The 14884-nt window shown below is 39.1% G+C and overlaps 1 protein-coding gene across 1 annotated transcript in view; it reads right to left on the reverse strand.

Moving 5' to 3' along the window:
- Positions 1–2022: 2022 nt before the first annotated feature.
- Positions 2023–14884, reverse strand: part of ANKRD44 (ankyrin repeat domain 44) — a gene marked incomplete at its 3' end in the record, with an annotated part of 125673 nt that continues 112811 nt past the window's right edge. The window contains exons 19-28 of the mRNA XM_082285101.1: positions 12929–13007; positions 11755–11872; positions 11118–11334; positions 10333–10420; positions 9392–9475; positions 8019–8164; positions 7088–7170; positions 5581–5663; positions 4440–4531; positions 2023–2288 (exon numbers count right to left, since the gene is read on the reverse strand). Of these exons, the coding sequence (XP_082141227.1) occupies positions 2023–2288; positions 4440–4531; positions 5581–5663; positions 7088–7170; positions 8019–8164; positions 9392–9475; positions 10333–10420; positions 11118–11334; positions 11755–11872; positions 12929–13007 (1256 nt within the window). The remainder of the gene's footprint in view (positions 2289–4439; positions 4532–5580; positions 5664–7087; positions 7171–8018; positions 8165–9391; positions 9476–10332; positions 10421–11117; positions 11335–11754; positions 11873–12928; positions 13008–14884) is intronic.

Genomic DNA, 14884 nt, shown 5'->3' on the forward strand with positions numbered 1-14884 from the left:
AGGGCTAAAAACTGCAAGTAAAATTCAAATTCTTGCTTTTCCTTTACCCTGCCAAAAGCGAGCACCGAGGAAGCTCATCTCACCCTCCCAGCACAGACACAGGCCTGAGACAAGCTGAGTGTGAATCACAGGAACACCTGACTCCATGCTCTACCACCTCCTCTCCCCTCTCCGTCACAGCTGCATGGGTTTTCTCACCTGTCTGGCAAGGGGCTGGATCCCTTTCAAACAAAGGAAGGTGTTTTGCTTTCTGCTTTTTCCCAGCACAGCCAGCAGACCCAACCTTTGCATTCCACACAAGATGGGCACTCTCCCAGAGTGCATCCACCCTTCCTTTTGCTCCTCAGGCCCTCAGTCTTGCCAGATTCACATTTCATTTCACATCATTCCAAACAGTATGCGTGAATGCTAACTAGGAGAACAAGCCATAGTTATTTTTCCTGGGCATTTGTTTCATTTAAAATAAATAGAAACACATTTACATTAAAAGTATATGAACATATTCTTAAGTCTGGAAAAAAACCCCACCTGTAGTCAACACATCATCAGTTAAAAATGTCAACTTGAAACCTGTGTCATAAAATGTAAAATTCACCCAAGACTCCTATTACCTCAAAAGTTTATATTTTTATCATTTAGAAAAAACTACTTCATTATGTCACTCACATTTGAAGAAAAAAATAAAAGTAGCAAAGTCTTCAATTTAATTACTGAAGCATTTTGGTCCTCTTGGTACGGCTGGTTAGTTCATGATAGTTTTTTGTTTGTGTTTTTTGTTTTTGTTTACAAAGTCTCATTCTTCCTTTTGTACATCTGTTGCAGAGGAGGGTCGGGGTCCATTTGACCTAGAAACTTTGGCAGAAGGAGTAAACATATTCACAAAGTTGACACTGCTTTAAAAGCTGGTGACAAAAGGCTTTTTCGTCTATCTCTGGTCCCCTGCATGGTACACTGCTATGTTTCTGGTGTTTGGTATTTCAACTTTTGGTGTTATGCTTTCACTGCTTTACCTTTGCTCTGTTAATCCAAACACTGGCAAAAGTATTTTAAAATTCAATACTGTTTGCAGTAAAAATAAGTTATTTAACCATAGAACAGGAAAAAAGCGCCATTTAAGTTGGCAAATAATTTTTAAACTTTTACATATACCTTTGTCTACACCTGATTTCTCCCTCTCTCCCCTTTTTGTTTCTGGTACTGGATTCATGATTAATGGCTCAGGTGACAGAAACATCTAATGACCCTGATTCTGTAGTGCAAATAAACCATACACATTTGTGCTGAATTGAAAAAAAAAATAAGGGCCAAGTGATTTCCATTTTATAGAAGTGATGTCCATGGGAAAATATGGTGAGATGAGCAGAATTTGTTCTTAAGAGTTAACAACTACATTTTTCTAATTGTGTACTGCAACTAAGAACTGTAAAAAGTGCCTTCTGTTTGTTTAAGTGCTTAATACAGGCAGAATGTAAAAGGTTTCATTTCCTGTAGAAAAGTAATACAGGCAGTTTTAAGATTATAACTTTACCTTTGGTTTGTGTAAAAAAATTATCTAATTCACAGAGCCCCTGGAAGCAGGAAACAGACAAACATAGGAAAGGGGTGATGCTCGAATCTGTGAAGGCTATGTTGGAAATAGGATTGTGTACTAAAGGTGCAGCTAAAACATGAAAGAACTCTTTACAAACAGTTCCCTGTTTATTTGTGCTGTCAAAAAGAAAAAAGGCATTTTCTCTTTTCTACTTAAAATAAGAGGTAGAGACTTTCCACAGGGGCACTTTGGGCCTAAAGAAAACATCAGGAAACTGAAAAGCTGCAGAACTCTAATAGGAACATGTTCCAGTAAATCCCTCTAATTTTGTTATTTAAAGGCTTGATTCTCATCAACACTACAAATCTTTCAATACCTACTTGTCAAGAATAATAGTTAAGAATATAACTGTGGGATTTAAGCTGTTTAAAAAGACAAAAATTAAAGCTGAAATGAAATAATAATGAAAAAAGTTTTCAAATACCAATGAGTCAAAATGTTTCAGAATCTGAATCATTTTCATTGTACCCATCCTCTGTTCCTATGTTGTTACTCAAGGGCTTATTGTAAGAGTTAATGCTACCCATAGTGGAGCCATCGCAGAGGTGTGTCCTGCCCAAATTGTCTTTTTTAAAACAAGTGAAGTTGAAAGCCGTCACTGAGCTGGAGGGAGAAAAAGGCATCATGGTAGCCAAAATGAGTGCCAGGCAGTCAGCCACGTCTTTGTTAGGAGCACAAGCCAGGGCTGGCGTATGACCTGGGCACAAACGCAGACAAGGCAATGGTTAGTACTGAGGGCACCCAGGGCACCCAGCATTCCTCAGTACATCTCTAGGGACACCGTGGGGAGATGTATGGGGGTTACACATGCCAGGCAATGGTGTTACTCACTCACGTGGGACATGCTGGGAGATACAGGCTGGGGGCACTGCAGTCACTGGGACCACAACAAGCACTGCTTGTGTGAAACCAGGCAGCAAACAGACTGCACCAGTGGAATCAAAGCACTTGCTAAACAGTTCTACAGCACAGACAGCACGGTCAGTACAGAACATGGGGAGTACAGCAACAGCGACAGAAACTGGCATCGGTTTCTGTGCGTATGAACAAGCCTCATTCTGAGAACAAAGACTTTCATTAAACATGAAAGATACTAGTTTTAAAAATTTTTGAGGTAATAACAAACAATTTTAAAGTTTGTTTTTGAGTATCTGCTCAACTTGGAAAGCAGTTTATTTAGGAATTAAATTATAAAAGAATTAGACCAGTGCATGGGATACATGGATAGCAGGTATGACTACATGGATGTTTAGTTACCCAAATGTACATTGTGTTAGAAGAATAATGGCTGTATTCAGCAAGCATGACATACACTTCAAATACAGAGCTAATATGACTCCAGTGTCAGTCAAGTGAAGGACTGGGAAGCTACTAGAAGCTTGTCTTCACTGCAGTTGAACTTGGCTCCTGTCCAAGCACTGCCCCTTTAGCAGCTCTTCACGTACAGGAGCCATGGAAGCCAGTGTGCTTATTATACTTGCTGTCTGTACATTTTACAGGCTGCTGTGCAGAACTCTAGCACTTTCCAACAAATCCTCCTTTATGCTAAGAGCTGAAAAATTGTTTTACAGATGGTTAAATCTTAAGCACTGCAGCAATAGTGATGTGAGGCAGTGGCCACTTCTGGTATCTACTGCCTCGAGTAAGCCAAGATCTGCAGCGCAGATGAATTTGGTAGGCAAAAGTGAATACAATTTTGTTGCAAAGTACCCATATTTAAGCACTGACTGCGGTCAGTGCATTTCCTCTTCCACTGAGTTCCAAGTGTTAATATTCTTTAGAATATTAATATGCACATGCACCAAGATTCTACTTGAACATCTCTCTTTTAAACTGTGCATGCTGTTCCCAGAAACACTAAATGTGTATAAAATTTAAACTTAATTTCAATTTGTTACATACAGGTTTACCTGGACTTGTATGTACTATTTTAAGGATAAAATCTGTGGTTAGAAGCTAGTCTGGTTCATTTTTCTGTCCCCTATCTCTAAAATGAGGTTAGAGTCAGATGACTTTCATGGAACTCATTCATGCAACTATAGCTACGTAGCATTTGGTTTATAGTAAATACCACTCAGTTCTTTTCATCCATAGATCTCAAATGTCTTGCAATGATGGGTGAGTAGTAGTATTATTACTTTACAGATATGGAAAGATGAAGGTACCAAATCGTTACATTAATGCCATTAAGTTAGTATTGTAAGAAAGACCAGCTTAGTTCAGGAAGATAGTTTTAAAAACTGTAATTGTAGAATCATATCCCTCTATGGTTCTTTGTAATTTTTAGCAAAGGACTTCATCGAAGTGTGAAGCAAAATTATTTAATTTAGTAACTAATTATGTATTTTACGAGGCAGCAGTAATTTAATTGCATCTTGGATTAGATCAGATAATTGGCAAGCACAAGGTTTGATCTCAGAATGAGCTGGGACACACTCAAACATATGTTGATGGTTTTCTTCCTACCCATTAAAACATGCGCTGATTGAATGCAAAATCCTTAATTCTTCTGCAAGGTGTCAGAATTATCCGGTGCCACTTGCATGTTTAGGAAATTCAAGTTACCACTGCACTCAGGCATTAAAAAAGACTAGCTGTTGACAGTACATGCAAAATGAACAGTAAAAGGGACCACTGTGATGTTTAGAATAAATTTTTATACTAAAGAAAAATGAATAGCATCTTTTTAATTTTTTTAAATAGGTACTCACACAACTCAGTGTCTGTTCTTGGAAGGATAAAAGCATCAATGAAGTCTATCATCACCTTTTAATTCTATTGCTTCGGTCTGTTGTAAAATTACCTGTTGTGTCCTACTGAAGAGTGTCAGATAGTATCATTTACTTACCATTTTCATCCACTGCCAGGACACAGGCCCCTTTGGCCAGCAACTCTTCAACCACCATCTTTAGGCCATTTCGTGCAGCAATATGAAGAGGTCTACAAAAACATAACAACTACATTCAACTTCAGTTTACAACACATTTTCTAAACAAAGTCAGGCAACGCTTAAAGCATACCCAGCATCTGAAAGAGAATGTTTTACTTCCTTGGATCATTAGAATTATATTGTAGACACTACATATTATTGCAGGCTTTGAAATAATAGTCTATAAAATAGATGTGCAAGCACACAAATACTTAATACTTTCTAGTCTAAAGACTTTCTTTTAAAAGTTCTCATTTTTGCACTGTTTGCAGCACACAGTTGATATTTAAAAGGAAAATGAATCCAAGACTGAAGAAATGCCTGTGTTCTGTCCTTAATTCTGGCTGCTACGGCCTATTCAATATCACTGTATTGCCTTTTTAGCCTTGAATATTCAATTGCTAATCTCTGTTACTGCAGAGCAGCTGGAAATTAAAAATAACCATTGGTTTGCGCCTTTCCTGGCCCAACACCCAATGCTCCTGTTTGGGGACAGCTAGCAGGACAGGAAAAACATTTTCATATTGGAAGGGGGGAAAAAAGGGCTAAGATGGAATGAATTGTTCTGCAAGCTCTACGTGATCCGCCACCTGAATTGATTGGTTGAATCTCCTATGGTGGGATTCCCCCATGCCAACAAACAGTTGCAGCTGATAATGTATGCTATGTACAGGAGTTGCCCATAAAATATCACCTAAAAAGCCTTCTGAGAACTGTATGTACCACCTTAAGTCTAGGTAAGTCTAAAAAAATTATTTAAATTTAAGTAGAATCTCAAAAAGCTAGAAAATGCCAGCTGTATACTTATATATTTACACCTTTTGATATAGTCTTCAAATAAATGACCTCATATAATTTTTCCACCAGATCATGCATAGAAATGGCATCAACAGAATCAAAATTAAAAGTGAGAATGCAACACAATTTGGGTTTTTTTTCAAGGGAAAGCATAGAAATTAACTTTACTGTTCTATGAAATAATCTGAGACATTAATTTGAAATGCTAAACTGGAATATTCTGGTAAATCAACTGAACTTGAGAGGATCAGGCTATACTTACGTCTGCAATGCATTATTTTTTGCATTAATAAGGCTCTGTTCTTGTATCTTGTCAAGTATTAACAAGGCACATTTTTCATGACCCTGTAGTCAGGGAAAAAAACCCAATAGTGTTAATTTGCTGAGGAGTCTGAAACTGAGGCAAAAGAAATGTTACATAATAAAAGTGAAATTTAATAACTCAAATTGAAATACAAAACACACTGCTCAGTAAGACTGTGTAGAAGGTGAACTATGGGAGCCTTAAAATACCATTTGTGAACCACCACTGCTGGGATGTTTTAGCACATTTAGAAATGTAGACATTCACCTGTCTTTCAACCCTGCATTCATTAAATATGAATTCGCTTCCTCAGCTTTCAGAGGATGCTGCGTTTTCTCTTGAGAGACCGTTCAGTGGATGATTTATCAGAACTACACAGTAACAGAGAATGGGTTCATCTCAGAAACAAATACCATACCTTCTGGGTCTTTAAATGCCTTTCTGTATTATTAATGACCTACTACAAAACCCCTTCAGTGTGAGAGGGCTCTAACAATGGAATTTTGGGAATAATACAGATCCGGGCCTTATTTTGGATCCTGTTTCAGCACAGCAAGTTGCAGATGCTGAGCCTACAGTCCTGGCAGGTGAACAGCTGCCTGAAGGACCTTGAGAATTCAGCAAGGCTCATGTATCTGCAGAAACTGGAGTAATATGATCCCACTGGAATCCAATCTGTGGATAGGAGCAAAAGAAACGGCCCAGGAGAGGGAATCCTGTGGGCATTTTTTCTTGCAGAAATAGCAGTAGAAATTAAGGAATTAAGAGGAAGAAGGGGTAGGAAGAGACACCATCACCCATCTAATCAATGCCTCTGGTTTTACTCTGGCTTTGTTACGGGAAAATTTTGGGCTCCTTCCACAGAAATTGTAGAATAATAAAAAATACTTCTATTTTTCTTTGTTACTGAACCTGTTAAACTGTTTTACAGTGAGATTATCTGGTAAAACCTTAAGGGTTTCCTTTACTTCTCTTAGCGTAACTTACTTAAGTTTCAGCTGTCACAGGAGCCATCCCTATTTCTCAATGTACAATACTTTAAAACAGACTAGAGAAATGTTGGGGTTCCTCCCCTGCCATGGAGCCCTGGGAGAGGGGCCCTGGGGGGGAGGCACGGGGTCTCCCTGCCCCTGGTCAGTCTCATTCCCCATTGGTTGGTTTGTGTTCCCTGGGGTGGCCAAGGACCCTGGGGTCCCGTGACCGGGGAGTTCCTGAGCTGAGCCCCGGCCATGCGGCTGGAGAAATAAACATCTCTGAAACATCTACCACGAATCTGTCCATATATACTTTGGTTTCCACGGGACTCCTGGTTTGAAATATACTTGTTGCAGTAATCCCCGCTGCAACAGAGAAAAAGCTTGGAACAATGTCCCCTTCCTCACCACAACATTTCCATTGCAGAAAAAAACCTGGGAGCATAAACACAGACTGATGAGAATAAAACATAGAGAGGTCTTCAACTTACTTTACTGCTAGCCAAGTGCAAAGATGTATTCAACTCCTTGTCTTTTAATGTCAGGTCAGCCTTGGCAATGTTCACCAAAAAGTCTGAGGTATAGAGTAGAAATCAATGAACAAATCGAATGGGCAGATGAACATGTCAAAAGAGAGGAAAAAATTACTATTTCAATGTACACGTGCATACATGCTAATCAATTAAGGATTTATATGATGTAAGCTTTATAATCATGAAGTTAAATTAGTGAGTGAGAACAAACTAATCTTGTGCAGTTAATCAGCAAACAAATGTGGAGCTAACAGCTTGTTTGTGGTGCCCCAAACTGTCAAACATATACTGATCTTAATTTATTTATGAACCTCCCTATTTGCAGATCAGCAAATTTTGCCTGAATCACCTCTGCCTGAGAACAACTGTGAATCCTGCTTTTGAAAGGACTAAGGGGATATAAAGAACTTGGGATGCAGCCTGTGCTGTTGAAGCTAGAGAAAAGGGAATTGTGCAAAGCCCATAGGTCCGCAATCTGTATGGCAGTAGCACATAGTCTAGCCTGGAAAAAGCAGCTGCTGATAGCTGCCTTTTCAAGAATGGGACTTCCTATAAGATAGGACAGAAAAAAGTTACATTATCTTTTTCACACATGCAGCTTTACTGCTCCAAAAAATCAAGGAAGTAAACAGGAGAATAGAATTACTACTCCCCTTGTGCTCTTTACAGTGTGCTCTTAGGAGGAAATAAGACTCAAATTTATTGCAAATGTTCACCAAGACTGCCGAGAAGAAGAAGTAGTATTTTTTAGTGGATGAAAAGCTATCTTCTTACAGAGAGTTATTATCCACATAATTTCTTTTCCTTCCTCCATTTTCCCAGGATAACAGAGATTACCCTGTGGGGCAGTAACTGCAGAGCAGAGGGACAGAGGCAGGGCTGCACTCACCGACGGCGCCCACGTGCCCGTTGTGAGCTGCCATCATGAGCGGCGTTCTGCCCGCGTGGTCTGTGGCGTTCACCTGCGCGCTGTGGCTCAGCAGCAGCTGCAGGCACTCCACGTGGTCGGCGAAGGCTGCGGCGTGCAGGGGCGTCCTGGGGGAGCAACACCCACAGAGCTTTTGCCAAAGAGGGACAATATTCCCACCTCCCCAAAAACCTCAAAGTGCATTTTATTTTTTTTCCTGTCAAACTTCAAGTTATCCCCATAAGAAGGTTGTAATAGCAGCAGCAGAAGCAAGTTAAATGATATTTCCAGCCTCCAAAGGTGCATATGATAGCATGGAGATACGATACTTTGGAGAATCTTGTATTAGCACCCTATTTATTTTAACAGAGCATACTGTGTGAAAAGCAGTACAATCCCTTGTTCTTATTAATCTGATTTTACATTTTTTTTTAGCAAGCCTCAGTTGGGAAGAACTATCCGAAAAGAACAGATCCATTATTTAAAAATTGTTGTAGTCAAAGATACTGCAGCAACAAGCCACAGTAACAGCAGCACTACAAAAGGCAGAAGGAATCAATCCACTTTGAAGGTTATCAGTTTCTACAAAACATAGACACTGGAATTCATTCACTGTGGCTCTTTGGCATTTTGCGCCTGAAGGGTGACTACTAGAGATGAAAGATAATTGGTACACAGCCCAGTTCAGTGCTGCTCCAGTTTTGCTTATCAGCAAAGGTGAGGTGCTCTTACCCTCAAAGAATTAAATAATCACTATTACTGAGGGTATTAAATTTGTTTTAATCAACAAAAACAATGAGTGTTCACTTTTTAGAATTTCAGCAATTTTAATTAAATATATATACGTGTATATATATATAGTGAGGAGATTCTCAACGTGACAAATGAAGGATTTGGCTGAATGCCCATCTCTTGCTGTAATAGTATTATTTTGCTGCATAGATATTTTCCATTGTATGTCCTGAGAATGCCAACATAACATGAAAACTATTAATGAAATACTTTCTGTATGTACATAGTATCACTCTGTTCAGCAAGGATAAATGTGTTTAAACATTTAATGAAGAAAACTGGTGCAGGGAAACAGCCTATAGCCATAGCTGTTCTAAACAAACAAAATACTATTTCTTTTATATTTTTTTTCATATATACTCTGACACTGAATACTTCATCACATTCTTGCTTGGAGTGAGCCACCATTTAACTGTGCTGCAGTGTAAACTGCTGTGTGAAAGAGTCAGCATGACAAGTCTTAGCTCAACTATAACAGATAAGGATCAGTGCCAGAGGTTCAGAAAAACTATGAAAAATACTAAATGGAGTAATGAAATGCAGTTTGTTCAAGGAACTATTACCTTCCTTTGTCATCTTCACAATTGACAATGCTGGCGTTGATGGCTCCGATGAGTAGTGATGCACAGTTTTCATGATCATTGATTCTGCCAAAGAAAATACATTTTTGAAAAGGTCATGTCTACAAATTTTTCCACTTTCCAATATTAGTTTACTTTACTTCCCATTAATATTTCTTAGTGGTTATTTCTAAGTTACATGCCTTTGTCTTAACGTTTTCAGTCACACTTCTACATATTCATCATCTCTCCGTTTAACCAAACTGCACCTGCTACAATGGATTTCAATCCCTAATGCAAAGCTGATCCTTAATTCACTATGGACAAAGGTAATTTCAAAGTCCAGAACAAAGCTAGGATTAAAACCTTAGTATCTTAAAATCCTTAGTCTGTATGTCAAACACACCTGGACGTGGAAAGCACTCAGTCATAGACACTTACATGTAGAGAGATTTCATCTAATGTTTAAGGTACTGAAAACCACATATTTTCCCACTCACACACTTAGCACTTTGATTTGATGGATGTGTTCAGTTAATACTTTTTCCAGTTATTACTAATTTGTCCATTTCATCATGTAAATGAACAGGATTTATTTACAGTATTGGACACACAGTATAGCTAACACACTTCCACATTGGATTAGAAGTGGCTTTCATTTTGCATTTGCATGCATGTTTAAATTGCACACATTTTAATAGGCTTGGGAATTGCATACTCATTTAAAATAATATAAATACTGACTTATTTTCAAAGCCATCACTAGAAATTCTGATTTAAAATACTATGTTTCAGCCACAAAGTATTTTATTTCAAGTGATCAGCTTTAAAACCATTTGCTCATGCAAATAATTTCCAAAAAAGCTCCCTTTATTGTCATAGTGCTACCGGTTACAGACATATCCTAAAGCAACATGGATTTGTTACTGGAGATTTCTACTTACACGGCACAGTGCAATGGAGAGAAGCTATTACCATAGAACTTGTGGAAAAGTTTTTGTTCCAATAGTACCTCTATGCAGTTTTCATGACCTGTGAGAGAGCAGATATTTCAATGTTGCACAAGGTAGTTCACTTAATTCATATTAGGCTTACATGGGTTGGAATTTAACACTTTTAAGTTCAAAGTTGAACATAATGTGTATATAAGCTCTTATGTGATAAACCAGTGGATTTTTTTATTCTACGGCAGCAGCAAGACAGATCTGGACTAATATTAGCATTTACTGGAAAAAAAAGAAAAGAAAAAAAGTTCTTTTTAATGTGATGTCATGTATGTTGCATTACATCCAAAGTTTAAATGTCAATACTGAGAAGCTTTATCCTTATATTAAGTAACAAGTTCAGATTATCCAATTTAAGATAATCAGTTCAGTTCAGAATATCCATCTATTCACATGGTCTCTTGCACCAACAAGGTGACACTCAAAGGAGCATTCTTGGTTGCACAGATATCAATTTCATCATGGACATGAATAAAACCAGAATTTCATCCTGGCTTCTTGTGACGTGAGGCAAATGAGCTGCAACATCCCTGGGAGTTATCACTGGAAATTTCCAGGGCCTCTGAGCTGAAGGGTGCACGTAGTAAATGCTAACTACACACAGCAAACAGAGATAATTTGTCTCTTCATTTCAAGCCACTCCAAGTGTTCTGCTGCTTTGTTACCACGTTTCCCTACAGCTGAGGCCACCCTTGACCGGGGCAGAAGTCCCGGGAGAGCCTTACCGTTGTAAGAAGCCCAGTGCAGGGGCGTGTAGCCCTGGTTGTCCTTCAGGCTGCAGTCCTCCTCGGAAAGTGCCACCTGCAGTAACTCGCTCAGCCACGTGGCGTGACCCCGAGCTGCTGCAAAGTGCAGAGGTGTCCTGCCTCTGGCGTCTTTACACAAAATAGAGACCTCTTTCTCTAACAGCATCTGAACACATTCTTCATGCCCAGTCATGATCTGATAACAAAGAAATGAGTAAAGAAGTTGACATAACACGGATTCTTCCCCAGGAAATACAGAATGTGATTGATGCCTGTGAACATGAAATGGTCTGGGATGGGATTCAGCAGCCAGAGATTAAAATCCCTTTGCTCACTTGCTGAACTGCTCACTGCAGTTATCATAAAGTTCTGTATAACTATCATCCCTTACATCAGCTCCACATTGGGTAAGAAGCTCGACTTAGCTAGGAAAGTCTAGCTTAGTCAAGCTGGACTAAAAAAGATCAGATCTACCTCAAGTTTCACTGCCTCTAGAAAAAACTTACAGGACTTCCTTGCACCATTCCATGTTCTCTAGATTTAAATATCCCTGTACTTATAAGTGAGTCATAGTCACAGTAAAACAAATAATAAAGGATTATAAAAATTAAGTCACCCCTCGATGTAAAGCTGTGCATCCCAGGAGATCAGCTGCATCTACAGATGCTTCTTTTTCAAGTAATAAAGAAACAGCATCAATGTGCCCATATGCCACTGCAAGCATTAGTGGAGTTCTAGGGAAAAAAAAGAAAACCAGAGCATTCGTAGCTATAAAATGACATACTGCTTGTCCCTGCTATAACTTACACAGAGAGAAATCAGGAAACCCTGCATTTCTTGCCACTCCTACCCACAAACCTGTTTTTTTCACCATATTCATATATGACACCCGAGTGAAGACATTTGTATGAAATTATTAAGATGTTTAACAACCAACTGCCATGACTGAAATAGTAACAAACCCACTTGTAAGCAGTTTACAGAGCAACATCATTCAAGACAATCTGTTCTCTTAATAACCTACAATTTCTGTCACCTCCAGTGACACGAGTTTTACAATACCAAGTCTTGTGAATGCATGTCCCTACTAGTTACCAAGATGACAATGACCCAAAGTGTTTCTTTTGCAAATGCTGCACAGTTGCTTAAAGGGGATGAAGGGACATGAGGAAAATATGCAAGCTAAAATTTGGACTAACATATCTTTCATTTTTGTCTAAAAGAGATCTATTCTCCATCTATTTTTAGGCAAGACTAATACCATTTAAAATTATTTGTGCAGACATTATATGTACATTATATGTTCCAGACACCCCAAATTAGTTCCTTAAACCATTCACATTTTCACTTAAAAATATATCTTATCCTCCCTCTATAACTGCCATTTAACAAGCAGTAAAGTTTTTGTAGGAACATCTCAGATGCGTCACCGCAAATAAACACCGTGTCCTACTGCACCAGTCTAATGTACCAAATAAAGCCCGGAATAGCAATATTTTAGAAAGAAAAAGACTCTATAGAAACATCTCAGGAGCTTGTTCTTTTTTTATTGAGTCTGGACCTCAACATCTATAAAAGATTGTTTAAAGTATGAAGCAGAGGCTAAGATTAATGATTAGTCCTTTCCACATGGCTTACATCAACTGAATATGTACTTTGTAATCTCTGCCAAATTCTATGAGGAGAAGTGCAGGAAATACAGTATTTCAAATAAGTACTTTTTTGGTGAGAAATATGAAATGCTATTTGAATTACAGAGCTGGAAAAAAAAAACCACAAAGAAAACTTACTGTCCTTTGGCGTCTGTCACATCAGGGTTGTCTGCAACTTCCAGCAACAACCGTAAACAAGGTGTATGGCCATTAATGACTATAAAGGAAAAAAACCTATGTTTTATTTCAGATATTTTTCCACTGGGATGCTTATGGATAAGAAATGTCCTTATAAACATGGAAAACACCATATAAGAGATCAATATTCCCCCAATTTTCATTTCCCTTGTGCCAGTGAAATGGTGAGCTGTTTTTTCCTTGACGTCACTAAGATGAGGATTGGTTCTCTTTGATACAAAAATCCCAAATGAGTAAAACAGAAATTGTGATTTTCACTACTGAGAAGATTTCTACTAAAGCAGACAGCATTTCAAAATCCCCCAGACTGAGCAGGCAGATAAGGCTTTCTGTGCTCAGGGTTGGAACACAGTAGGAAGTACATTGTCAAGGCTCCTTAATTTTATGTGCACTGCACAAGGAACGACTTCAGTGCTGCTATGAAAAAAAAAATCTGCAAAGAATGACCAAGGATACAAATGTCATATTCATAAAAGCACATAACACCGGAGACTAAAATTCCCTTTGAGTTTATCCATTTTATAAAAAACAATACTTATCAAAAACATTTGGTTTGGTGGTGTTTGGGGTTTTGGTTTGGTTTTTCTGGGGTTGGGGGGGGGATGTATTTTTGGGTTTTGTTGGGGTTTTTTTTATGTAACCCATTGCTGCTAGGAAACAGCTCTGTGTTACTACATTCTGTAGGGCCTGACACTGAACTCCATCTGTGTGTCAGCTGGCTTTAAGGCTTCAGACTTTCATGGGATGAAGAGACAAATATTTTCTTCTTTGAAAAACAATTCCTGTGCTCAGTAGATATATGTTGTGTTCTTATCACAGCAAGTCATGCATTCACACTGCCTACACCCTGTGGGCTGAGGCAAAACCCTTGGACACCACCTATGTCACATCATGCTGGCAGAGAAACCAGTGCACATCATCAGATTTAAATTACTCATCCAATCTTAGATGCTTTACCCAGAAAAATAAAAAGCATTTTTAGTTATTTACCACTAAGTAATGACATATACATAACATGTAAACAGTTCTGCAGGGCTGATGATTCACTGGCTTGTGAGGGGGGGGGGAAAGGTCTGTTCTTTCTCCCAGCAGGAGGAAGAGAAATCATAACTTGTTCACAAAGATGCATGAAAATTATTTTGGTAAACAAGTCTTAGAACAGATACTCCCAGAAACCCCTAGGAGCTGACCCAGTGATTGCTAAGCATTACAGACCCTGCAGGGAATGTTAGTTTTGCCAACAGACCTACAACACTAACACTAGGGGAGCATTTGCAATGGATTCCCTAGGCTAGCCAGAGGAGAGGCTGGTGGTAATAAAATTACACAGGGAACATATAATTTAGGTGAAGGAAATTCTCCACATTATGAGGTCAGAGGAAGTCTATTCCCTCATGAGGACAGACAGAAAAAAGAAACACTTCATTAGGTGAGTTCTATAGTCGAGTCACAAATCCCTTTACTGACACAAATCTGCAGAATCCTGTATCCGATCCACCACTTGAGGCCTCCTGAGCTCTGTGTTCAGCAATTGTGCCGGTGTAATTAGAAGGAATGAGGGCAAACAAGTTTAAGGACGTGGGCACACATGCCTTCTTGTTTCTTCCCAGTGCACAGTGCTGCATGTGCAAGTGCTCACTTTCGTGTGTGCAAATGCCCACTGGCGCTCAAGGGATTAATTCGGCAAGAATTCTGTTTGATTTCTCAAAATACACCACTTGACCTCCCACGCTTGCAGCACAAAGCCACTGCGTGTGCGGCAGCTGCAGGCCGAGTTCCCAGCAGGTGGCACCAGGCCTTGCTGAAACCCTCCTCCGCAGAGCGCTTCCTTACGCACCGGGGCCTCATGGAATCGGCACATTGCAAGGGCCTTTCTAGAGGCGCTGGTGGTACAAG

Source organism: Coloeus monedula (assembly GCF_965178545.1).
Source record: "Coloeus monedula genome assembly, chromosome: 7".
Taxonomy (NCBI): domain Eukaryota; kingdom Metazoa; phylum Chordata; class Aves; order Passeriformes; family Corvidae; genus Coloeus; species Coloeus monedula.